We start from the raw sequence: 26,087 nt of genomic DNA, 5'->3' as shown, positions 1-26,087 counted from the left end.
AAGTGGTGGAGGCTGGTACAATTACAACATTTGAAAGACATCTGGACGGGTATATGAATAGGAAGGGTTTAGAGGGATATGGGCCAAATGCTGGCAAATGGATCTAGATTAGGTTGGTATATCTGGTCAGCATGGGCGAGTTGGACTGAAGGGTCTGTTTCCGTGCTGTATGACTGTAAAATCCATGCCAGGATTTGAATCCCTGACCTCAGAGTTTTGGGCTCTGGATGACTGGTCCAGTGGCGTTACCAGTGCACCACCATCTCCCCTTATTAGGAAACTGTCATTGTGCCAGTGCTTGGTGAAACCACCAGGCAGCCACTACTGGCCATCCAGAGGGACCCCTGTACCCTATCCATATCCTTCTCATCCAAATCACCCCACCGATGGGGAGTGATACACCACGCTGTTACCCCAAGGCTCGCCCAGCAGGTCGGACGCCAGGACTTTGTCGGTGCTAAGTTGGCATTTGTGACTGTTCACTTTGGTGTGGACCTGCCTGCCCAGGGGATCATGCTCTACTTGACCAGGGTGAGCATCACTACCGTTCTGCCCCAGCATTCAGTTCTGGGTTTGATTACGTGAGCCTGGCAACTGATCAATGCTCACTGTGCTCGATTGATTAAGCTTGGGTGAGGACTCAGAGTAAAGAGAAAAGCTATTGGAGCTGGGGAAAGCATGAGATCAGGCGCTTTGTGATGGAAGAGAATATTAAAACTCATGTCAATTAACCGTTGCACACTTCTTTTAAAAAAAATGAGTGCTCCTCTGGCTGGCTCTGAGATAAAAACAAACTGGTGACAACACAACAGGCTGCTCTTTCCAACTTTTCCAGTAGAGGGAGTGAGTCAGCACAGTGTGACTGAATGAAGGGTTTATGCTGGAAACGTCAATTCTCCAGCTCCTCGGATGATGCCTGACCTGCTGTGCTTTTCCAGCACCACACTCTCGAATGGGACTGACTGAGGGTTGGCTGCATGTGGGCAGTATTGCAGTTTGTTACAGTCCAACTACACATTAATCCATCTCCTTGTAGTGGGAACATTGCAGGTTTGTGGAGAGATTAGCTGATTCTAAATAATGGGGACAGTGTAGAGGAACTTCACTCTGTATCTCACACTGTGCTGTTCCTGTCCTGGGAGTGTTTGATGGGGACAATGTAAGGGGAGCTTTACTCTGTATCTGATCCTGTGCTATAACTGTCCTGGGAGTATTTGATGGGGAAAGTGCAGAGGAGGCTTTACTCTGTATCTCTCACAGTGCTGTCCCTGTCCTGGGAGCATCTGATGGAGACTGTGTAGGAAGAGCTTTACTCTGTATCAAACCCCATCCTGTACCTGTCCTGGGAGTGTCTGATGGAGACTGTGTAGGAAGAGCTTTACTCTGTATCAAACCCCATCCTGTACCTGTCCTGGGAGTATCTGATGGGGACAGTGTAGGGGGAGCTTTATTCTGTATTTAACCCCGTGCAGTCCCTTTCCTGGGACTGTTTGATGGGGACAGCGTAGAGAGAGTTTTACATTGTACGTGACCCTTCCCAGGTCCCTGCACTGAAGATTGTTTGAGGGGGATGGTGTAGAGGGAGCTTCACTCTTTATATAACCCCATATTGTACCTGTCCTGAGAGTTTGATGGGGACACTGTAGAGGGAGCTTTACACTGTATCTTGCTAAGCTCTTGCAGCCCTGAGAGTGTTTGCTGCTAATACTTAGCCCTCAGTTTGGCATGTGTAGGAGCGTACCCCCGACCAGGGACAGAGGCTCAAGAGACAGGCAGGATTCAGGCAAATGGAGGACTTTTATTCAAGCAATGACTGATTAGTGCAGGGCGAGGGCCGTAGGATCTTCCCTGAAGCTAGCCTCGATGTGAAAATCCAATTGTTCTCTTAATCTACAGCTCAGATCGGAAAGGAGATCATTGACACACTCTGAATTTTGCAGTGAAATACAGCAGTTTTTATACATCTTGTGTTATAGTAGTCACACACAGCGTGGTCTCTTATTCTATACACCCAATCATCTGATACACCTAATCAATGATGGGCATTCTAATGGACAACTCCAGGTTCCCATGATCTCCTAGTGTTTAACAGACATTGTAATCGCCAAGCCTTGGGATCTTTCTATGCATCCTATTAATTAGCATTCCAAAGTTACTGGTTACACTCCTCCTGGTCTATCCCAGAGTTGCTTATCTCTAAGGACTGCTTGAATTCTGTTATTCATTGTATTCCATGTGCTATCTCTATCAAATTCTGTTATTCCTCTTATATTTTCCACTGTCCCAATTGCATCTATATAAAAAATTTACAAAAGACAGTTGGTTTGAACCAACTGCTATAAGATTCGTAAGAGTAATTTCTGTTATAAAGTTAATTATAAAGTGTGATGTTGCTACTACTTCTATGAGCACTGGGTGATTAATAAGTTGCGACCAATCTATTTTGTTTAGGGCATACCAGGCATCCTTTTAGAGGTAGGAGAAAGAGTTTCCTGAGATTAATTAACTTCCACCATCTATGTTTAAATGTTTTTCCCCCTAATGCTTCTATTATGCTTTGGTTATCCATGTTTCTATAATTATGTTGAAATCTATCTCTGTGATTATCTGAAGAATCTTTAACTAGAACCTGTTTCTTAATATTGTGAATAACTTCAAAGAAACCACCAATTCCTACAAGATCACTCTAGCTGTTGTTTTCACAGCTGCCTAATGAGTTAGGTTGGCTGGTTCATGGGCTGAGACTTACACCCCTTGTTCGAACTGGTGCTGTTCAGTTAATGAGACAGCAACCTTTCACAAATGAGGCTGGAATCAATCACTAGTTTATCCTTAGGAATCCTCTTATCAAACTGCCTCAGAATGGTTGCTTGTAGGCCCTCCCGTTTACCTTGGAGTGGCCCAGTTCAAAGGTACTATCGTGTTTCGCTTAAAGTTTAGAGCAGGCTGTTTATTTCTTGTCGGCCATTTTATGTCTTTCAAACCTGGGCCGCACTTACAGAAAGTGTTTGAGCCGCCGTTAAGATGTTTCGTGCCTTGATGAATGTAAGAGGTGTTAAAACAAAGCCATGTGCGTTGAACGGCCAGTCACGATTGTAATGAGATGCTCGCTTCCGTATTGACCTGTTTGCCTATCTCTCTGGCCTTAGATTGCAGGGTTTGTGAACAAATCTGCGATGGATGCATCGATCCAGCAACTATCCTTGGCAATTCTGGAGAGTATGGTACTGAGCAGCAGCTTCCTGTTCCAACTGGTGAAGAACGAGGTTCCTCTGGACAGACTTATCGCTCACCTGCAAGTGTAAGTTGCAGTAAGACCATATCTGGAGAGCTCCCGCTATGTCATGAGCCCAAATTCCATTTTTTGGAGCCTTTAACTGAACACAAAAAAAATTCTTAACCTATCTGGACCTGTTCGTGTAGGCCTGAGGTTTATTTCCCCAAAACTCCAGGACTTCTTTCCAAAAACATGGCCATGGGCCTACATGAAAATGGCTGCCAATCCCCAGAGAGGAAAGCAGTTTCTAAAACAAAACTCATACTTGGATAGAAACGTGCTAGTCCTCCATTTTGGATTGACACAATGAGTTGGATCAGTATTCATAAGTTTTACCATATTTTGTTTCCCTGCTGGGTAGCGTTGGACCAAGTATGATGCCCCAGTCCCTGAACTGGAATATCTGCAGCCATTAGCATTGTTCATGAGGTCAGGGATCATTAGATCGACTCACCAATTTATTGAATACATCTCCTAACATAGAACAATATAGCACAGAACAGGCCCTTCGGCCCACGATGTTGTGCCGAACATTTGTCCTAGCTTAAGCACCCATCCATGTACCTATCCAATTGCCGCTTAAAGGTCACCAAAGATTCTGACTCTACCACTCCCACAGGCAGCGCATTCCATGCCCCCACCACTCTCTGGGTAAAGAACCCACCCCTGACATCCCCCTTATACCTTCCACCCTTCACCTTAAATTTATGTCCCCTTGTAACACTCTGTTGTACCGGGGGAAAAAGTTTCTGACTGTCTACTCTATCTATTCCTCTGATCATCTTATAAACCTCTATCAAGTCACCCCTCATCCTTCGCCGTTCCAACGAGAAAAGGCCTAGCACTCTCAACCTATCCTCGTACGACCTATTCTCCATTCCAGGCAACATCCTGGTAAATCTTCTCTGCACCCTCTCCAAAGCTTCCACATCTTTCCTAAAGTGAGGCGACCAGAACTGCACACAGTACTCCAAATGTGGCCTAACCAAAGTCCTGTACAGTTGCAACATCACTTCACGACTCTTGAATTCAATCCCTCTGCTAATGAACGCTAATACACCATAGGCCTTCTTACAAGCTCTATCCATCTGAGTGGCAACTTTCAAAGATCTATGAACATAGACCCCAAGATCCCTTTGTTCCTCCACCTTACTAAGAACCCTACCGTTAACCCTGTATTCCGCATTCTTATTTGTCTTTCCAAAATGGACAACCTCACACTTGGCAGGGTTGAACTCCATCTGCCACTCCTCAGCCCAGCTCTGCATCATATCTAAGTCCCTTTGCAGCCGACAACAGCCCTCCTCACTATCCACAACTCCACCAATCTTCGTATCATCTGCAAATTTACTGACCCACCCTTCGACTCCCTCATCCAAGTCATTAATAAAACTTACGAACAGCAGAGGACCCAGAACTGATCCCTGCGGAACTCCACTTGTAACTGGGCTCCAGGCTGAATATTTACCATCTACCACTACTCTCTGACTTCGACCGGTTAGCCAGTTTTCTATCCAATTGGCCAAATTTCCCTCTATCCCATGCCTCCTGACTATCCGCATAAGCCTACCATGGGGAACCTTATCAAATGCCTTACTAAAATCCATGTATACTACATCCACTGCTCTACCCTCATCCACATGCTTGGTCACCTCCTCAAAGAATTCAATAAGACTTGTAAGGCAAGACCTACCCTTCACAAATCCGTGCTGGCTGTCCCTAATCAAGCAGTGTCTTTCCAGATACTCATAAATCCTATCCCTCATTACCCTTTCCATTACTTTACCTACCACCGAAGTAAGACTAACTGGCCTGTAATTCCCGGGGTTATCCCTATTTCCTTTTTTGAACAGGGGCACAACATTCGCCACTCTCCAGTCCCCTGGTACCATCTCCTCTTGTGAATTAAATAACATGACAGGATAGTCTGTTGGATACTGCCCTCACATTGTGTTCTCTTTAATTGTCCTTACTGCCCCTCTGTTTGGAGATTGGTTACAGTTTATTTCAATATCACTCTTACAGACTCATAGCCATAGAGACAGACAGAATAGAAACAGACCCTTCGGTCCAACCAGTCCATGCCAAACATATTCCCAAACTAAACTAGTCCCACCTGCCTGCTTCTGGCCCATGTTCCTCCAAACATTTCCTATTCATATACTTATACAAAATATCCTGTTCCTATTTCTCTGGGCCTTATTTAGTACGGCAGCTCAGAGGCTATGACTCTTTGTGAACCTCGCATTTATCTGAATTAAACTCCATCTGCCACTTCTCAGCCCATTGGCCCATCTGGTCCAGATCCTGTTGTAATCTGAGGTAACCCTCTTCGCTGTCCACTACACCTCCAATTTTGGTGTCATCTGCAAACTTACTAACTGTACCTCTTGTGCTCGCATCCAAGTCATTTATGTAAATGACAAAAAGTAGCGGGCCCAGCACCAATCCTTGTGGCACTCCACTGGTCACAGCCTCCAGTCTGAAAAACAACCCTCCACCACCATCCTCTGTCTCCTACCTTTGAACCAGTTCTGTATCCAAACGGCTAGCTCTCCCTGTATTCCACGTCGATTCTCCTGCTCCTTGGATGCTGCCTGACCTGCTTTTTCAGCACCACCCGCTCGACTCTGATCTCCAGCATCTGCAGTCCTCACTTTCTGCCTCTATTCCCTGTCAAGATGCTTCTTAAATGTTGCTATTGTATCTGCCTCCACCTCTGGCAGTGCATAGCAGGCACTTACTACCCTCTGTGTTTAAAAAAAATTGCCCCTCACATCTTCTTACAACTTATCCTCTTCTACCTTAAACCAATGACTCTAATAATTAACCTGACTCCCTTAGAGGTAGAAATATAGTCTGACTATCCACCCCATCCCTGCCACTTATAATATTGTGCATTTCTATCAGTTCAGCCCTCAGATTTCAACATTCAAGAGAAAACAAACCAAGTTTGACCTCATAACTAATACAGGTGGTGCTGTTGGAGTATCTGCCCTGTAGGGGGTGCTGTTGGGGTATTTGTTCTGTAGGGGGTGCTGTTGGAGTATCTGCCCTGTAGGGGGTGCTGTTGGGGTATTTGTTCTGTAGGTGGTGCTGTTGGGGTATCTGTCCTGTAGGGGGTGCTGTTGGGGTATCTGTCCTGTAGGTGGTGCTGTTGGGGTATCTGCTCTGTAGGGGGTGCTGTTGGGGTATTTGTTCTGTAGGGGGTGTTGTTGGGGTATCTGTCCTGTAGGGGGTGCTGTTGGGGTATTTGTCCTGTAGGGGGTGCTGTTGGGGTATCTGTCCTGTAGGTGGTGCTGTTGGGGTATCTGCCCTGTAGGGGGTGCTGTTGGGGTATCTGTCCTGTAGGGGGTGCTGTTGGGGTATCTGCTCTGTAGGGGGTGCTGTTGGGGTATTTGTTCTGTAGATGGTGCTGTTGGGGTATCTGTCCTGTAGGGGGTGCTGTTGGGGTATCTGTCCTGTAGGGGGTGCTGTTGGGGTATCTGTCCTGTAGGTGGTGCTGTTGGGGTATCTGTCCTGTAGAGGGTGCTGTTGGGGTATCTGTCCTGTAGGGGGTGCTGTTGGGGTATCTTCCTGTAGGGGGTGCTGTTGGGGTATCTGTCCTGTAGGTGGTGCTGTTGGGGTATCTGTCCTGTAGGTGGTGCTGTTGGGGTATCTGTCCTGTAGGAAGTGCTGTTGGGGTATCTGTCCTGTAGGTGGGGCTGTTGGGGTATTGGCCCTTTAGGAGGTGCTGTTGGGGTATCTGTCCTGTAGGTGGGGCTGGTGGGATATCTGCCCTGTAGGGGTGCTGGTGGGGTACATGCCCTGTAGGTGGGGCTGGTGGGGTATTTGCCCTGTTGTTGGGGCTGGTGGGGTATGCTCCCTGTAGGGGGTGCTGGTGGGGTATCTGCCCTGTAGGTGGGACGGGTGGTGTATGTACCCTGTAGGCATGGGCTGGTGTGGTATGTGTACTGTAGGTGGGGGCTGGTGGTATATCTGCCCTGTAGGTGGGGCTGGTGGGGTATCTGCCCTGTAGGAGGGGGCTGGTGGGGTATCTGCCCTGTAGGAGGGGGCTGGTGGGGTATCTGCCCTGTAGGAGGGGGCTGGTGGGGTATCTGCCCTGTAGGAGGGGGCTGGTGGGGTATCTGCCCTGTAGGTGGGGGCTGGTGGGGTATCTGCCCTGTAGGTGGGGCTGGTGTGGCATCTGCCCTGTAGGTGGGGCTGGTGTGGTATCTGCCCTGTAGGTGGGGCTGGTGGGGTATCTGCCCTGTAGGTGGGGCTGGTGGGGTATCTGCCCTGTAGGAGGGGGCTGGTGGTGTATCTGTCCTGTAGGTGGGGCTGGTGGGGTATCTGCCCTGTAGGAGGGGGCTGGTGGGGTATCTGCCCTGTAGGAGGGGGCTGGTGGGGTATCTGCCCTGTAGGAGAGGGCTGGTGGTGTATCTGCCCTGTAGGTGGGGCTGGTGGGGTATCTGCCCTGTAGGAGGGGGCTGGTGGTGTATCTGCCCTGTAGGAGGGGGCTGGTGGGGTATCTGCCCTGTAGGAGGGGGCTGGTGGGGTATCTGCCCTGTAGGAGGGGGCTGGTGGGGTATCTGCCCTGTAGGAGGGGGCTGGTGGTGTATCTGCCCTGTAGGAGGGGGCTGGTGGGGTATCTGCCCTGTAGGAGGGGGCTGGTGGGGTATTCCTGAAGAAGGGCCTGTGCCCGAAACGTCGAATCTCCTGTTCCCTGGATGCTGCCTGACCTGCTGTGCTGTTCCAGCAATAAAGTTTCAACTTTGATCTCCAGCATCTGCAGACCTCACTTTCTCCTGGTGGGGTATCTGCCCTGTAGGAGAGGGCTGGTGGTGTATCTGCCCTGTAGGAGGGGGCTGGTGGGGTATCTGCCCTGTAGGAGGGGGCTGGTGTGGTACCTGCCCTGTAGGAGGGGGCTGGTGGGGTATCTGCCCTGTAGGAGGGGGCTGGTGGTGTATCTGCCCTGTAGGAGAGGGCTGGTGGTGTATCTGCCCTGTAGGTGGGGGCTGGTGGGGTATCTGCCCTGTAGGAGGGGGCTGGTGGTGTATCTGCCCTGTAGGAGGGGGCTGGTGGTGTATCTGATCTTTCCGTGATTTCTCTCTCCCTCTGCAGGACAAACCAGATGATCCAAACGAAAGCGATGGCTCTGATCATCGCCCTGCTGCTGAGTTCGAAGGATGACGAGAGAAAGGTGAGACTTCACTCGCCTCGGCACGGTCGCTCGCTGTCTCTCTATCTGGGCATCATTTGTCACCAGTACAAAGGCAGAATACTGCTCACACTTCAGTGGAGACGAGATTGGCATGGAGCCCACGTGGGCAGCTGGCGTTGGCTGTCACTGCTAGGGGCCTGGGGTGAAAGCACGTCGACCGGGAGCAGGGAGACCTTTACTCTGGAACTCTGATTCAATCTGTGAAAGACTGTCAGAATCAGTGTGCGTTCGGTACTAACACAGACGAGTAGGTACAACCCTTCCTCAGCGCTGATCCATCTCTGCGCAGCAATTAATCCTTAAACTACTCAGTATCAACTGTATCTCCAATCCTCGCTGTCCTATCATGCAGCATTGGACAGTCCTGCCAGACACGGGAGGGGCCCATTGGCCTCTTGATCCTGATATGCCTTTCAATACAACAGGACTGATCCTTGACTCCACCACCACATTCCTGCCCATTCTCCATATCCTGACAGCGAGCAGAATTACTCTGACTGTGATGCCCCACATGGTCAGATAGCCTGCCAGTTCATACCAAGATAGTGGCCCCTGAGAGTTATCAGTGTCTGTGGATCTGTATCGCAGAGGGACAGAGAAATGTCCTGGAAGAGGAGGCTTTGGAACAGTTGAGCAGTATTAACTTGGGTATTTATAAATTATCCTTCCCACGTGTACTATAATTCTGTCAAACCACTCCTGTTCAGTCCCTGAAGCTGCCCAGGTATTGTCAAGTTGGAATGAAGGATCTGTTTCCAGCGCAATGACTCTCTGACCCACAGTGTTCTTTCTCTCCCTCAATTAGGAAATGATGGACTTCCTCAACAAGAGAAACCTCAGGCAGAACATTCAGAGGGTAAAGGAGACTTTCTTTCAGTATTCAAACCAGGGTGGGGAACTGGTCAGTCCCGTCCGAGAGTGGATGTGACTCAGTCAGTGCTGTCCGAGGGGGAGAGAGGGACCCATCAGCGCTGTCTGAGGGGGAGGGAGGGACCGGTCAGCGCTGTCCGAGGGTGTTTGTGACTCAGTCAGTCCTGTCCGAGGGGGAGGGAGGGACCGGTCAGCGCTGTCCGAGGGTGTTTGTGACTCAGTCAGTCCTGTCCGAGGGGGAGGGAGGGACCGGTCAGTCCTGTCCGAGGGGGAGGGAGGGACCGGTCAGTCCTGTCCGAGGGGGAGGAAGGGACCGGTCAGCACCATCCGAGGGGGAGAGAGGGACCGGTCAGCGCTGTCCGAGGGTGTATGTGACTCAGTCAGTGCTGTCCAAGGGGGAGGGAGGGACCGGTCAGCGCTGTTCGAGGGGGGAGAGAGGGACCGGTCAGCGCTGTCCGAGGGGGGAGGGAGGGACCGGTCAGCGCTGTCCGAGGGGGGAGAGAGGGACCGGTCAGCGCCGTCCGAGGGTGTATGTGACTCAGTCAGTGCTGTCCGAGGGGGAGGGAGGGACCGGTCAGCGCCGTCCGAGGGGGGAGGGAGAGAGAGGGCACCTGGTTTAAAGAAACATTAATACCACTGGGTTTCTTGGCAGTAGAAGCTGTCAGTATTGCTGTAGCGGATGGAGGGAACACTCCACATTCTTTCAGCAGCTTTCTCCAGGCTGTCTTTCTGCCACTGGGAAGATCCCCATGTCTGGTGGGGGGGCGGGGGGGGGGGGGGTAACTGTGAACCTCAAACCCCATCGATCACGCTGTGACGGCAGTCATGCCTGTGATGTTCTGATCATACGGTTTTACTAACGCTCTGATTTACTGTGTCGTGTTTATATTTCCTTGTAGAACATTATTCTGAGCTCTTCAGCAGTGAGGGACGAGATGGCTCACTACTTGTATGTTCTACAGTCCATTTCCCTTAACCTCCTCGAGCCCAGGACAAAGATTCCAATGGACCCTTATAACCAGGTACGTCTGGGGTTTCCAGGGACCGGCCAAGAGGAGTCTGAGCTGGACACCTCATGGTACGGGCAACCTACAAGGGGCAGGCCTGGTAATCACAGCCGTTCAGCCCATCAGATTGGTGGTGTTTGTAGTCCAGGTGAGGACCCTCTTCATTTAACCTGAAAGACATTTTGATGAAGTTGGTGGTCAGAGTTGGTCTTTTTAATTATGGCTTGGGCCTACTCAGAAGCAGCAACATCTTCTCCATGCCCTCTCCGTCAAGTGCCTGTATTATTTTCAATGTGCTTTAGAGCAGTACCTCATTTCGGGAGAGTTTGATGACATACCTTGTGTCCTTGAGATGAGCTGCCGCCTTGAACTGCTACACTCCTTGCAGAATCCCCATATTACCTTCAGGAAGGGATCTTTGATGGAGGCTGAGGTGGATCATCCACTCAGCACTTACAGTCATAGAGATGTTCAGCACAGAAACAGACCCTTCTGCCTAACTCGTCCATGCCAACCAGATATCCTAAACTGACCAATTCCCATTTGCCAGCACTTGGCCCAAATCCCTGGCTGAAGGTTGCTGCAAAGGCTTCATCCTTATCCTTTGCACTGGTGTTTCTGAACTCTTCCGTCACTGAGGATGGGGATATTTGTGGAGCCACCTCCTCCAGTGAGTTGTTTAACTATCCACCACCATTCACAGCTGGACATGGCAGGAGTGCAGAGCTTAGATCTGATCCGTTGGTTGTGGGATCCATTAGCTCTGTCTGTGACTTGTTGCTTATGCTGTTTGGGATACAGGTGGTCATGTTTGGTAGCTTCACCAGGTTGACCCCTCATACCTGGTCCTGCTCCTGGCATGCCCTCCTGCACTCTCCATTGAACCAGGGTTGATCCCATGGCTGGATGGTAATGGTTGAGTTGGGGACACACTGAGCCATGAGGTTACAGATTGTGCTGGAGTTCAACTCTGCTGCTGTTGGTGGCCCATAGCGATGGAAGGCCAGTCTTGAGTTGGTAGGTCTGTTTGAAGTCTATCCCATATAGCACGGGTGAAAGTGCCACACAACACAATGTGAAGGCGGGATTTTATCTCCACAAGGACTGTGCGGTGTTCGCTCTGACCGTTACTGTCATGGACAGATACATCTGCAGCCGACAGGTTGGTAAGGTGAGGTCGAGGATGTTTTTCCCTCTTGTTGGTTCCTTCACCAGCTGCCGCAGACCCAGTCTAACAGCAATGTCCTTTAGGACCAGACCAGCTCGGTCAGTAATGCTGCTGCCGAGCCACACTTGTTGATGGACATTGAAATCCCCCACCCAGGGTACGTTCAGCTCCCTTACCACCCTCTGTGCTTCCTCTAAGTGTTGTTCAACATGGAGGAGCACTGATTCCTCAGCCAAGGGAGGACGGTACATGGTAGTCAGCAGGAGGGTTCCTGGCCAATGTTTAACCTGAAGCCATGAGACTGCATGGGGTCCGGAGTCAATGTTGAGGACCCTCAGGGCAACTCCCTCCCACTGTGCTGTCACTCTCAGTGGCACAGAACATATCCAGGGATGGTGATGGTGGTGACTTGGGCGTTGGCTGTAAGATGTGATTCCGTGGCTGTGACCACATCAGTATATGAGTGGGCTTGGGCATAGTCTACTACAGGGCACAGGCATAATGAATCTTGCCAAGACTTGATCAAGCAGTGCACTACACATCACCCCGACTTGCTGCATTAAAACAAAACTAATTCTCCCTCAGGTTTCTTTTGCTGATGATCTGAAGTCTGTGTCCTCTGGTTACTGACTCTCCGACTTTAGAGCTTTCTGAAATAGCTTCTCCTCAACGAAACAAAAGCCCTTCATTTTAAAAACCACTCTTGGAACTTCCCTCAGCGTTGCCTGCTAAGGAGAATCGTTCTCTTTCCTCTGATTTCTCTCCGTGAAACTGAAATACCTCTTTGTTGATAATGTTTGAATGTTATCTCCTCTGCGCTTTCTCCAAGGCACTGACGACAGAGTTTTTAAAACCTCTGCCCCCCCAGACTACTGATCTTTTCTCTCCAGGACCCCTCATCGTTTTGTACATTTTGCTGCAACCTCCCCTCAGCCTCCTCTGTTCTGAAGAGGGCGACCGGGCCCTATCCAATCTTCTCTTAACATAGAACTGTTCCCTATGGCCCACGATCTTTTATCGAACATGATGTCAAATTAAACTAATTGCCTTCTACCTGCCCTTGGTCCGTGTCCCTCCATTCCTTGCACATTCACTTGCTTATCTAAAAGGCCCTTAAATACCCCCACTCCCGGCAGCATGTTGCAGACTCCGACCACGGTCTGTGCAAAAAAACTTGCCCCTGACATTTCCATTGACGCCCCCCCCCACCCCACACACAAGATATTCCTTCTTGCTAAACCTCTCCAGTCCACATCGCCGCCTTATAGCCCTCCTCTCAAAAGTGTCCGTTGTGACTGAGGTTAAGAATTGAAATGTAGCAAGTGAAGGTGTAATGTTGTTGTTGTGGTTCTGTTCGCCGAGCTGGGAATTTGTGTTGCAGACGTTTCGTCCCCTGTCTAGGTGACATCCTCAGTGCTTGGGAGCCTCCTGTGAAGCGCTTCTGTGATCTTTCCGCCAGCATTTATAAACCACTATAAATGCCGGAGGAAACATTACAGAAGCGCTTCACAGGAGGCTCCCAAGCACTGAGGATGTCACCAAGACAGGGGACGAAACGTCTGCAACACAAATTCCCAGCTCGGCGAACAGAACCACAACAACGAACACCCGAGCTACAAATCTTCACCCAAACTTTGAAGGTGTAATGTACCTTCAGCCTACCTTAATACATAACAGGAGAGCTGATATCTGGGCGGTGGTTTATAAAGGCTGAACATAGCTTGTTCCCTTTTCCGTTCTGTTCTGAAGGCCAAGGATCCAGCATGTTACCTCGCCTGACCAGCCAGCCTTGGTGATGTATGTACATGCATCTCCCCGCTCCTGCAGCCCCTTTAATAGTGAGTTATATATCTGTTTCTCTTCATCCATCCAGCAACACTGTGCCAGCTCACACAAATTACACGAAATGTACATTCACCTGAAGTCTATTAGAATTCATTTCACTCCATGTCAAAAGGTGAAATGATGCCACTCAAATCCATTCAGAGCGAACCGATCCTAATGTTGATTCCTGGAAATGTTCCTATCCTCTAAATCTCTGTATTCTGAAAGACAACTGTTCACCACTCCTCTACCTCGCAGCCAATCTCAACTCCACTCTGCCACTGTCCCTTTAATCCCATGAGCTCTAGTGGCCTCTCATGTTTCTGAGCCCACAGTCCTTCCGGTTGCTGTGCTCGGCCGGGCATTACCACTTGCTGGCTTCAAGGGGACGTGTCAATTCAACAGATTGATCCCAACGCAATTCGCACCCAGACAATGGAAGTCTCACTCGCAAGTGACTGGGGGCCCTGAGTGATCTGCCTTTGCAAAGCCTCATTGCAGATGGGGAATGCAGGAATACCTTTGGACCCAGTCACAGTGTGAGAGAGTGGAAGCTATCGTGAAAACGTTGGCAATTTTTAAGATTCTCTCGTGGGATGTTGGGAGGTGTCTCTGGCTTGGTCAGAATTTATTGCCGGTCCCTATTTACCCTGGAGAAGGTGGGGGTGAGCTGCCTTTTTGAACCGCTGCAGTCCACCTGCTGTGGGTTGACCCACATGCCCTGAGGGAGGAAACTCCAGGATTTTGACCCAGCAACACTGAAGGAACGGCGATATATTTCCAAGTCAAGATGGTGTGTGGCTTGGAGGGGAACTTGAAGGTGGTGGTGTTCCCATGTATCTTGTGGGGTTGGAAGGTGCTGTCTAAGGACCTTTGGTGAATTTCTGCAGTGCATCTTGTAGATGGTACACACTGCTGCTACTGAGCATCGGAGGTGGAGGGAGTGGATGCTTGTGGATGTGGTATCAAACTCTTTGAAGTTTACATCACACATAGACGGGGTGGTGAAGAAGGCTTTAGCCCACTTGCCTTCATTGCTCAGTTCTTTGAGTATTGGAGTTGGGAAGTCATGAGACCATCCATGGGAGAAAGCAAGCTAATGTTTCGAGTCAGCTGTGATGAAGAGTCATCTGGACTTGAACCGTTAGCTTGCTCTCGCTCTCCTTTGATGACCCACTGTGATGTCCAGCAGTTTTCATTTTCAGATCCCAGCATCTGCAGTACTTGGGCTCCTACGTTGGCTAGTCATGTTGCGGTTGTACAGGACATTGGTGAGGCCCCTTCTGGACTACTGGGTCTCCATGCTATGGAAAGGATATTATTAAGCTGGAGAGGGTTCAGAAGAGATTTCCCAGGACATTGCTGGGAGGGTAGGGAATGAGTCATCAGGAGAGGCTGGGTAGGCTGGGACCTGGAGGGTAGGAGGTTGGAAGGTGACCTTATAAGAGATTTATAAAATCATGAGGGGTGTAAATAGGGTTAATGACAGTTGTTTTTTCCCTAGTACGGGGCACTTCAAGACTAATGGGTATATTTTTTACGGTGAGAGGAGAGAGATTAAATTAATAGACATGAGGGGCAAATGTTTTACACAGAGTGGTTCATGTACGGTGGGACTAGTTTCATTTGGGATTATGTTTGGCATGGGCTGATTGGACCGAAGGGTCTGTTTCCGTGCCGTATGACCCAATGACTATGACTGTAACTGGTGCTCTGTAGATGCCAGATAGCCAATGTCTCAGAGGTGCTCAGAGTGACTTATTCAGCTCCGACCTGGAAGCTCGAGTGTTGGCCTGTGGTTCAGGGCTCTGCTGATGAAAAGTTAGGCCTGCACAGCCCACTATACCACCAGATCTAACTCTGGAGGAGTGTCTGGACAAGGGACAGTTGCATTTCGAGTTGTAGAGATGTGCAGCACCGAAACAGACTCTTCGGTCCAACTCGTCCATGCCGACCAGCTATCCCAACCTAATCTAGTCCCATTTGCCAGCACTTGGCCCATATCCCTCTATACTCTTCCCATTCACATGCCCACCCAGATGCCTTTTAATTGCTGTAATTGTATCAGCCTCCATCACTTCCTCTGGCAGCTCATTCCATACACGCACCACTCTTTCACACGGACAAGTGTGAAGTGATTGATTCGGTTGGGGGATAGCGAGTGGTACAACTCTAAAGGTGAATGCAGAGCCTAGGCACCTGCTCGAGGAATGGATGAGAGGGCACGGATTGTAACCTGATAGGCAAAAGAAGCAAGGGTGATGTGAGACAAACGCTTTTTCACTCGGTGAGTAGTTAAGAAAGGTGCTGTTTGGAAATATGATAGAGGCAGGTTCAGTTAAGGCACTCAAGATGCAGTTGGATAGAACTAATGATATGGAAAGAAAGCAGGAGATTGGCACTGGGGGGTGAAACCCATTTGAAGAGCCAGTACAGACACAGTGGACCGAATGGCCTCTTTCTGTGCTGTCTCAATTCTGTGATTCTCTACATAAATCATTGAAGGTGAGAGGGCAGGTTTTTGCTATAATGAAGCAGATAACATACTGAACATTACCACCAACGCTCAGTAGCAGCAGTGTGTGCTATCTACAAGATGCACTGCAGCAATTCACCAAAGATCCTCAGACAGCACCTTCCAAACCCACAACCACTTCCATCTAGAAGGACAAGCGCAGCAGATACTTGGGAACACCCCGACCTGCAAGATCTCCCCCCCACCCACCCCCAAGCCACTCACCACCCTGATTTGGAAATATACCACCGTTCCTTCACAGAATCCTGGAATTCCCTCCCTAATGGCATTGTGGGTCAACCCACAGCAGCGATTCGAGAAGGCAGCTCACCCCCACCTTCTCAGGGGCAAATAGGGACGGGCTATCAGTGCTGGTCCAGCCAGCGACACCCAAGTCCCACAAGTGAATAAAAGCAAAAACGTGGGTCACAGACTATAACAGTGATGAACCTATTAATATGGAAAACTGGTTTGGCCTCAACTGGGCAGGGTTGAGTCCAGTTCCGGGCAATAAAATCTGGGAAGGATGTTGAAGGCATCAGAGAGGGCGAGGCCAGAAATGAGGAACTTCAGCTCTGTTGATGGATTGGTCAAGTTGGGACTGATCTTCTTGGAGGAGAGAAGGTTCAGGTCTTCATGAAGCGTCCAACTAGAATCGACAAAGAGAAACTGTTTCCATTGATCGGGAATGAGAGGATTCCGGTTTCAGGGAAGTGACAAACAAGCAATGGTGGCCTGAGGGAAAAACTTCTCTCAAGCCAAGTTTTTAGGATCTGGGATACAGAGCATCAGTGTGCGTTAGAGCCAGGGTATATGGAGAGGAATTGGATCGCAACCTCGAAGAGTGAACGTTTTCAGGGCAATGGGGGAAGAGCAGGTGAGTGGCACCAGCCAACACAGTACCTAACATAATGGGCCGAATGGTGTCCTTTTGCGCTGTACCTGTTTTGTGATTCGAGCCTTGCACTGAGTCAGCACACCGTCACCTCAGGGACGATTAGATTAGATTACTTACAGTATGGAAACAGGCCCTTCGGCCCAACAAGTCCACACCGACCCGCCGAAGTGCAACCCACGCAGACCCATTCCCTTCACTTAACACTACGGGCAATTTAGCATGGCCAATTCACCTAACCTGCACATCTTTAGACTGTGGGAGGAAACCGGAGCACCCGGAGGAAACCCACGCAGACACGGGGAGAATGTGCAAACTCCATATAGTCAGTCGACTGAGGAGGGAATTGAACCCGGGTCTCTGGCGCTGTGAGGCAGCAGTGCTAACCACAGTGCCACCCACAAATATATTTAATTTTGTCGTAGCCCGCACTCTGTCTCGGAATCAGGGTTCTGTGTGTTACTGAGGAGGCGCTGTGGCAGAATTATTTCTCATTGTTCGCTTGAACACAGACAATCCAATTAACAGAGGAGCAGGGACAATTTCCTTGTGACCCCTCCTCCCAACACTTAAAGCAGGTAGTTTGTCTCTGTTACTGTTTCCTTGGGTTTTGCTCTGCACAGTTACCCATTACCTTCCCAATGAGTGTATTTCTAATGTAATATGCCTGAGGGTGGGGAACGTTGCTGTAGAAATGCAAGTTCTTTCTTTGGATTTGACCCAAGCGCTTTGTGGGGTGGGTGAAGAGAATAATTATTTCTGCAATCCAGCGCTGCCCCCTGCTGTGTGAGGTGAGGACGCAGGTGGACTCACTGTAATTCCCCGCCCTTGGCTTACAATAAGCAGCCAGTGTTCCTTGTCCAAGGCAGACAGGCAGGAGGCTGGAAGAACACAGCAAGCCAGGCAGCAACAGGAGGGGGAGAAGTCAACGTTTCAGGTGGAACCCTTCTTCAGGACTTTGCTGGGGCATTTGTATCCTAGCAAGACCCGGTCCATTCGGCAGGGGGATGTGATAAGGCCAGGGGTAAGAGGGATACAGTTTGCCAAGAGTGGGACAAAACCTTGAATGTCTAAATCACATCCTGTCCAGCCGAATGCAGTCCTCACACCAACTCGCACTCCCACAATTTGCCTCTCCAAATAAATCCGAGACTTGTGCCAGTCTGTGAAGTAATTGGGCTCAGGCTGTCAACTCCTGTTGCTGTGTCCTTTCAACTCTCTGAGGAGATTCCTTGACACTACCCGATTCAGACAGCTCACCCTGGATCTGATCCCAAATCCCATTCAAACAGTTTATTCTTACAATTATTGCAATTCATTCTAAACTACTTACTTTGAAAATGACATCCTGATTTAACTCTCCGTGAATCCTTTGAAGGATTAATAACCCTGAGCACTTTCCTCAGCAATATTCAATGTCTTTACTGCCAGTAGTGGGTCAGGTAGCTCATCTGGCTGGTTTGTAATACAGGACGATGCCAAAAGTGAGTTCAATTCCTGTACAGGCTGAGGTTACTGTGAAGAACGCTCCTTCTCCATCACCACCAATATGGCGACTTTACTGCCAATGACAGTTCATTAATAGTTGGCTCTTGATTCTGCACGAATGGATTCCTCTACCAATGGTCATTATGCTAACCACTAAAACCTAATCCCTCACCTGTGATGGTGTTCGCCTTTCGATTCTCAGTACGAGCATTTTTCACACAGACACTAAAAGACCATAAGGCATGGGAGCAGGCGTAGGCCATTCAGCCCATCCGCCATTCAGTGAGATCATGGCTGCTCTGCTTCTCGACTCCCCTTTCCTGCCTTTTGCCTTGTTTCCCTGACTGATTTAAAAATACGTATACCTCAGCCTCCGATATACCGAGTAACCCAGCCTTGCCCTCTGCAGTCAGATATTCCATGGTTCCGCCACTCTCTGAGAGAGGTCATTCCTTCTCATCTTTATCTTCAATGTGTGGCCCCTTATTCTGAGATGGTCCTGAGCTCTCCCACAACGGGGGAAACAACCTCTCCACAACTACCCAGTCAAGTTCCCTAAGAATAGGCACAACCTATTTGGCCTCTCCTCTTAAGTCAGTCCTTCCATAACCAGTATCGGCCTACTGGACTGGCTCCGATGCCAGTGAAAAACCAAGGTGAAAGCCATGTTTTCCACCCCCAAGACCAGCCCACAGTGAACATGGTCACCATGATATCCAGTCTCTCACCCACTGGTGCTAACATTACTAACCAACCAAATTCTTTATGGAGCCATGCTTCACCTCCATTTGCTTCCTCGTTTGACTCTTTATTTTTTCCCCTTTCAGGAGCAGAGGGATATGATCCACCGGCTACGTCAAGCAGCCTTTGAGTCTGATGCTGATGCCTCTGCTGGCAACTTTAACACAGACCGGCGAAAATCTTTGTGCGCCAGGGAATTCAAGAAGCTTGGTTTCTCCGTGAGTCAGAGCATCCCTTTTCTGTTTTGAGGGGAGACATGTTGTGAGCAGTGTATCAGAGCAGCTGCATATGCACATATCCGCAAGGCTTAGAGGGAACATTGCCCTCAAACATAGGGTGATGTGGTATATGGGGTTGATACCACAGCTAGTGTAGTAAGATCTGAGTGCTACATGTTAGCCCCTTGTACACATAGCACAAAGGTCAGGTTTTCATTGAGCCAGATATCTAGAAGTTTATCAGCCACACTAACTACTTATACAGCTATTATATCACAGACTTGCTTATCTTCTGGGTTCTCTGCTCACTGATGGTACTAAATATTACATACATGTAACTGACGGCTGATTACACGTCCGTGACTGTTGCAGGGGTGACACAATGGCTCAGTGGTTAGCACTGCTGCCTCACAACACCAGGGACCCAGGTTCAATTCCAGCCTCGGGAGACTGTCTGTCTGTGTGGAGTTTGCACATTCTACTGGTTTGGTCTTCTGTACGAGGGTCTATATAGCCACCTTGATGTAACATTGACCAAGCTCTCTGAAGCTGGTACAGGTTAGGCAGCCTTGTGCGATTTACTGTGTTTGAGTTTCAAAGTTTCCCACTAAAATTTTCGAGACCACCGTAGGGTCCTTGGCAAGACACCAAGCCCCCCTGTTTAATGACATTCTCAGCTATGGTGTTCTCCGTATTGTTCAATTTCTCATGACTGACGCTAGTTGGAATGTGTTACTTTTTAAAAAATGATTCCCTTTCATCAGTTTTGTCATCCGTACCTTTTCATGCTCCTGGAGATGTACAGCACGGAAACAGACCCTTCGGTCCAACCTGTCCATGCCGACCAGATATTCCAACCCAATCTAGTCCTACCTGCCAGCACTCGGCCCATATCCCATATCCCTCCAAACCCTTCTTATTCATATGCCCATCCAGATGCCTTTTAAATGTTGCAATTGTACCAGCCTCCACCACATCCTCTGGCAGCGCATTCCATATACATACCACCCTCTGCGTGAAAAATTTGCCCCTTAGGTCCCTTTTAAATCTTTCCCCTCTCACCCTAAACCTATGCCCTCTAGTTCTGGCTCCCTCACCCCAGAGAAAAGACTTTGTCTATTTACCCTATCCATGCCCCTCCTGATTTTATAAACTTCTATAAGGTGTTTCCCCCCCCCCCCACCTCAGCCTCCGACGCTCCAGGGAAAACAGCCCCAGCCCGTTCAGTCTCTCCCTACAGCTCAGATCCTCCAACTCTGGTAACATTCTTGTAAATCTTTTCTGAATCCTTTCAAGTTTCACAACATTCTTCCGATAGGAGCCATTCCAATGGCCGCGCTGTCTCCCATTGAGTGTGCCCGGGCAAGCCCATTCTCAACCTCTCCAGAATATTGGGTAGGATGAATACTCAATCAGTCAACTCAACATTATGGAAGGCGGGTGGTTTGATGAGTCAGAATGGCCTGTCTCAATCCATCTTGGATCCTAAGAATGGCTGTATTGCCCCATTTGGCATCTCTCCATGGACTATATCCACTTAACCCACTGTTCGAGATTGAGGCCATATTTAAAGTTTTCGACCCATAGTATACCCTTCCTCATTATTTCTTGCTTTTACTCATTCTTTGTAAATGGCAATAGATGCCAACTCTGGCATCTATTGCCCATCCCTGGTTTAGATACACTTGAGTGGCTTCCATCCAATTGGTATTGGACTGGCCAGTTTCCCCTAAGAGGCATTAGGAACCCCTTGAGAAACGATGACTTTTCTCCTGCTCCCGGTTTTTACTCCAACACAATTCAGCTTCCCAGCCTGACAGAGCAGGGGCTGAGTTTGAGTTCATCTGGGGCTAGTCCTCATCCAATGACATAACCCGTGACACTTATTGATCCAGAAGTTGCAATGTTATAGATTTCCCCCTCCAGCCACAATCACTCATCCCAGCTTGGCCAGAGTTGGCTGATTAAAGGTCAGTTACAGAGTCCATACAGCACGTAAACAGACCCTTCGGTCCAACCAGTCCATGCTGACCATAATCCCAAACTAAACTATTCATGTACTTATCCAAATGTTGTTTTCTAAACCCCTTCCTCTGGAAGTTCATACTGCTCTGTGTTTTAAAAAAAAAGAAATTGTCCCTCACGTCCTCTTTAAATCTTTCTCCGCTCACCTTAACCCTATGACCCCAGTTGTGAAATCTCCCACTCTAGAGAAAAAACACCCGCCATTCACATTATCCATGCCCCTCGTTGGTTTGTAAACCTCTACAAGGTCACTCCTATGTTCCAGTTAAAGAAGTCCCAGCTTATCCTTACAACTCAAGCCCTCCATTCCTGCCAACGTCCGGGTAAATCTCTGATGAATCCCCTCCAGCTTAATAATATCCCTCCTGTAACAGGGCGACTGGAACTGGACACAGTGCTCCAGAAGGGACCACACCAATGTCCAGTTCATCTCATCCTTTCTGAAAAAGGAGTCTATTTTAAGATGTCACGTCATTGTTTGTTTCTAACTTGTTACGGGATTGTGGTTGCCTCCTGTAAGGCCACTGTTTATTGTCCGAACGTCAGGCATCCTTGAGTGGTTGTCAGTGATCCAGTCTGTGACACTGCTACAGCCTGGATGGTGAATGTAGACCGACCATGCTGATGGGTAGCTCATTCAGTGAGGAAGAGACAGCAATGTCGTCCCAGGTCAGGACGCTGATCACTTGCATATGCTGCCCTTGTCCTTCTCGGCTGGTTCAGTTAATGATTAACCCCAGGGGCACCAGTGGTGGGAGATTGATGTTGGTACCACCACTGAGTGTCAGAGAGTTGGTTAAACTCTGTACTGTTTAAGTATTTTGCGTTTGTATGCCAGAAATATTAGCTAAGCCTGGATATTGTCCAGGTTTTACTGAATATGGGTGTGACTGCTTCAGTATCGGAGGAGTCACAAATGGTGCTCAAGACTGTGCAATCATCAGCGAGCATCCCCACTTCTGACCTAATGATGGAGGGAAGATCATTGATGAAGCAGCTGAAGATGGTTGGGCCTGAGGAGTTCCTGCAGAGATGTCCTGTGACTGAGATGACTGACCTCCAATAATGGCAAGAAAGACCCCCTCCATGAAGGGCTTTTGCCCGAAACGTCGATTTTCCTGCCCCTCGGATGCTGCCTGACCTGCTGTGATTTTCCAGCACCACTCTAATCTTGACTCTAGTCTCCAGCATCTGCAGTCCTCACTTCCTCCCTCCAATAATGGCAGCCATCTTCCTGTGTGCTGGTATGACTCCAACCAGTGGAGAGTTTGCCCCCCGATACCCACTGATTCCAGTTTTGCCAGGGCTCCTTGATGCCACACTCGGTCGAATGCAGCCTTGATGTCCCTCTCCCCTCCCCTCTGGGATTCAGCTCTTCTGTCCATGTTTGAACCCAAGGCTGTAATGAGGTCAGGAGCTGTGTGGCCCTGGGGGAACCCAAACTGGGCGTCACTGAGCAGGTTAACGCTGAGCGGGTGCTGCTTGATAGCCCTGTTGGTGACCCCTTCCATCCCTTTATCATCGAGAGTAGGTTAAAACAAGGACTGCAGATGCTGGAAACCAGAGTCTGATTAGAGTCTGATCATCGAGAGTTGACGGATGGGGCAGCAATTAACCAGATTAAATTTTCCCAGGTTTTGTGGGTAGGACAACTTTTGACATTGTTGAGAAGGTGCCAGTGTTGTTGAAACATGTGGACAGGATAAGTAGGCGTTGCAGCAGCCCATGAGACCCATCAAGCCTGCTCCTTCATTCAATACAATTGCGGCTGATCTTCGGTTCCAACTCCACTTCCACAACTATTGCCCTTATCCCGTGACTCAACTAACATCCAAAATACCTGCTCACCTGAATTTTGAATGTATGTAACAGTGGAGGTGCTCTGAGTGGAGAATTCAAAGGAGTGAAAACCCTTTCCTCGTCTCTGTGCTAAATGACTGGTCCTTTATTTTGAAACTCTGGCCACTTGTTGTCATCAGGGCAACAATGTTTTGATTTACCACGTTAGCATCCTCAGAGCTTTAGTGAGATCTAATGCTTCTGAACGCCAGTGAATTTACTCCGCGTGGGAACATCCCTGGGACCATTTCAATAAACCATACCACATCCAATACAGGCACACTCTTTATTAAATATAAGACTAAAACTGGAGAAAGATACAAGTTTGTGTCAAGTGCATTGGACAGGGGACATGGGTAACTTCAGAGGACCTTTAACCCGGTGCATCACTGGAAGGATGGAAAATCACAAAGGACATTATTAATAGTTCACTTCCTCCTCTCTTTCAAATCTGCCATCATTGCCCCTCTCCTCAATAAAGCATTGCTTTGACCCCCCTCTGTCTTTGCAAACTTGTGCTCCAGCACCAGGCTCCCTTCAGAACATTGAACAGCACAGTCCAGGAACAGGCCCTTTAGCCCACCATGTTGTGCCGAACATGATGCCAAATTAAACTAATCCCTTCTGCCTGCCCTTGGTCTATATCTCTCCATTCCTGGAATAGCCAAGTGCTTATCTAAAAGTCCCTTTTGCGCCCCTATCATATCTGCCTCCTCCCCCACCCCTGGCAGTGCATTCCAGACTCCTCCCACTCTCTGTGTAACAGAAACCTCCTCCTCATATCTTCTTTGAACTTCCCCCTCTCACCCTATCATTTTATAGACGTCTATCAAGTCTTCTCTCAGCCTCTGCTGCTCCAGAGAAAACAACCCGAGTTTTTCCAGCCTCTCCTTGTAGCTCATACCCTCTAATCCAGGCAGCATCCTGGTAAACCTCTTCTGCGCCCTCTCCAAAGCCTCCACATCCTTCCTGTAATGTGGTGACCAGAATTGATCACAGTTCTTTAAGGAGGGGGGGGGGGGGCTAACCCAAGTCCTAGAAAGCTGCAACATGTCATCCTGACTCTAATACTTGGTTCCCCAACCAGTAAAGCAGTGCCATATGCCGCCTTTACCACCCTATCTATTTGTGTGACCACACCATCCTCCTCAACATCTCCCCAGTGTTGACTCACTTGTTCCGCTCCCAGCCAATGGCTCCTATTCCTGTTCCCACACTCTTACCTCTGCATTTACCTACTTGCTGCCCATTGATGTCATCACCCCAAAATACAGCGCCAATTTGCAGTGTGCAATTGTAAAAAAAAAAAAGTTTCAAAAATGGTAAAAAAGCAAAAAATATGCAGACAAAATCCATCTCTACCTCCTCACCACCAGTTGTCTCCTGAACCCTCCATTGTTTGATCTGAGGTACCAAAGTGGACGAAACCTCCTCCATCTGAATGTTACAAAGACACTGTCTTTGGTCCCAGCCACAGCTTTCACCACCCTCTGGCTGAAGAAATTCCTCCTCAGCTCAGTTCTGAAGGGGCGCCCCATCACTCTGAGGCTGTGCCCTCAGCTCCTAATCTCTCCCACTGGTGGAAACATCATCTCCGCGTCCACTCTGTCCTGGCCTCTCAATATTCTAAAAGTTTCAGTCAGATCCACTCCTTATCCTTCTAGACTCCATTGAGTACAGGCCCAGAGTGCTTAACTGTTATACATGACAGGCCCTTCATCCTGGGGATCATTCTTGTAAACCTTATTTGGACCAGCTCTTTCCTTGGATACGGGGCCCAAACCTGCTCACAATATTCCAAACGCTGTCCAACCAGAGACTTACGCAGCCTCGGCCATGTACTCTAGCCCCTTTGAAATGAACGCTAACATTACCTTCCTAACTGCCAACCAAACGTTCGTGTTAAGGGAATCCTGAACTAGGACGCTCAAGTCTTTAGATTTCCTAACCTTCCCCCATTTAGGAAATAGCTTACGCCTCTATTCTTCCAGCCAAAGTGTATTACCTCACACTTTCCCACATTGTTCTCCATCTGCTGCTTCCTTGCCCGCTCCCCTAGCTTTTCCGAGTCCTTCTGCAGAATCCTCAACACTTCCTGCCCCTCCATCGATCTATTTGTCATCCCTAAACACGTTGTCCTTCCCTCCTGCAGAACAGTGCCAATCCCTCCTTGGACTTCAGTCGGACACCTCCTGGCCTGCTACCTCTGGATAACATGACTTACTTTGCCGCACACCACGCTGATGCCTATAACCGGGTAAGTTGGCACTTTCCTCTCCCTGTGTTCCGTCAGAAACCAGCGGTTGGCATTGCATGACCATTTGGCTTGCGTTGCTGGCACTTGTGTGGGACCCTTGACCTTGAAATGTAAGAGGCCGAGTCAGAGGTGATTAATGCCGTGGGGAAGCGAGGGTTATTGATGTGAACTATAAACGAATAGTGTAGGTGAGTTGGGGTGGGGTGGTGGTGGTGGTAACTGAACTCTGTGACATTCTTCCATCCATGTTGTAGTTGGAGAGTGATGGTGGAGCGTCCAATGTCTTGCCATCACCAGGGCTCTGTCCCATTCTGACCAGCTCCTATTGCTGTCCATTGGAAGGGTTGATATTCAACCTGTGTTGCTGTGTTATCAATACATCTTGCCTGAGCGTCAGGTTCTCACCTGGTGTTTGAGGCCAGTGCTCCTGCCTCCTGGCAAGAATACCACCCAGTGTGTGGCACACCCCTCTGTTGGCATCGTACTCAGTGCAGTTCTCCAACTCTCCTTTCTCTCTTGGAGCTCAGCCAAAGGAGCAGAGCCCATTCCCACCTTGGTTAGGGGTTGGTAGCTATTAGCTGTTATCGCACTACCAGAGTAGATGCTGTAATTGGCTCCAACAATCATAGTCACTTACTCTTCATGACCATCCAATGAGTTGGTATGTATGACTAAGTGTGTGTGAGTTTGTCTCTCTGTGCGGGTGTGTGTGTGTGTGCATATGTAAGTGTGAGTATGTGTGTGCGGCATGTGTAGGTGT

At 49.0% G+C, this 26,087-nt stretch overlaps 1 protein-coding gene across 1 annotated transcript in view; it reads left to right on the top strand.

The window, feature by feature from the left end:
• The window catches only part of elmo3 (engulfment and cell motility 3), a 184,940-nt gene that overhangs the window by 102,102 nt on the left and 56,751 nt on the right, over positions 1-26,087 (top strand). The window contains exons 8-13 of the mRNA XM_087996061.1: positions 3,150-3,301; positions 8,381-8,459; positions 9,286-9,336; positions 10,250-10,372; positions 19,075-19,206; positions 25,223-25,327. Coding sequence (XP_087852187.1) covers positions 3,150-3,301; positions 8,381-8,459; positions 9,286-9,336; positions 10,250-10,372; positions 19,075-19,206; positions 25,223-25,327 — 642 coding nt within the window. The remainder of the gene's footprint in view (positions 1-3,149; positions 3,302-8,380; positions 8,460-9,285; positions 9,337-10,249; positions 10,373-19,074; positions 19,207-25,222; positions 25,328-26,087) is intronic.

This window comes from Chiloscyllium plagiosum, unplaced genomic scaffold, assembly GCF_037043375.1.
Source record: "Chiloscyllium plagiosum isolate Xiang-an unplaced genomic scaffold, Cpla_swu_hap1 HiC_scaffold_17, whole genome shotgun sequence".
Taxonomy (NCBI): Eukaryota; Metazoa; Chordata; class Chondrichthyes; order Orectolobiformes; family Hemiscylliidae; genus Chiloscyllium; species Chiloscyllium plagiosum.
Note: the sequence above shows the minus strand (reverse complement) of the source record. Positions and strands in the feature narration are given on the sequence as shown.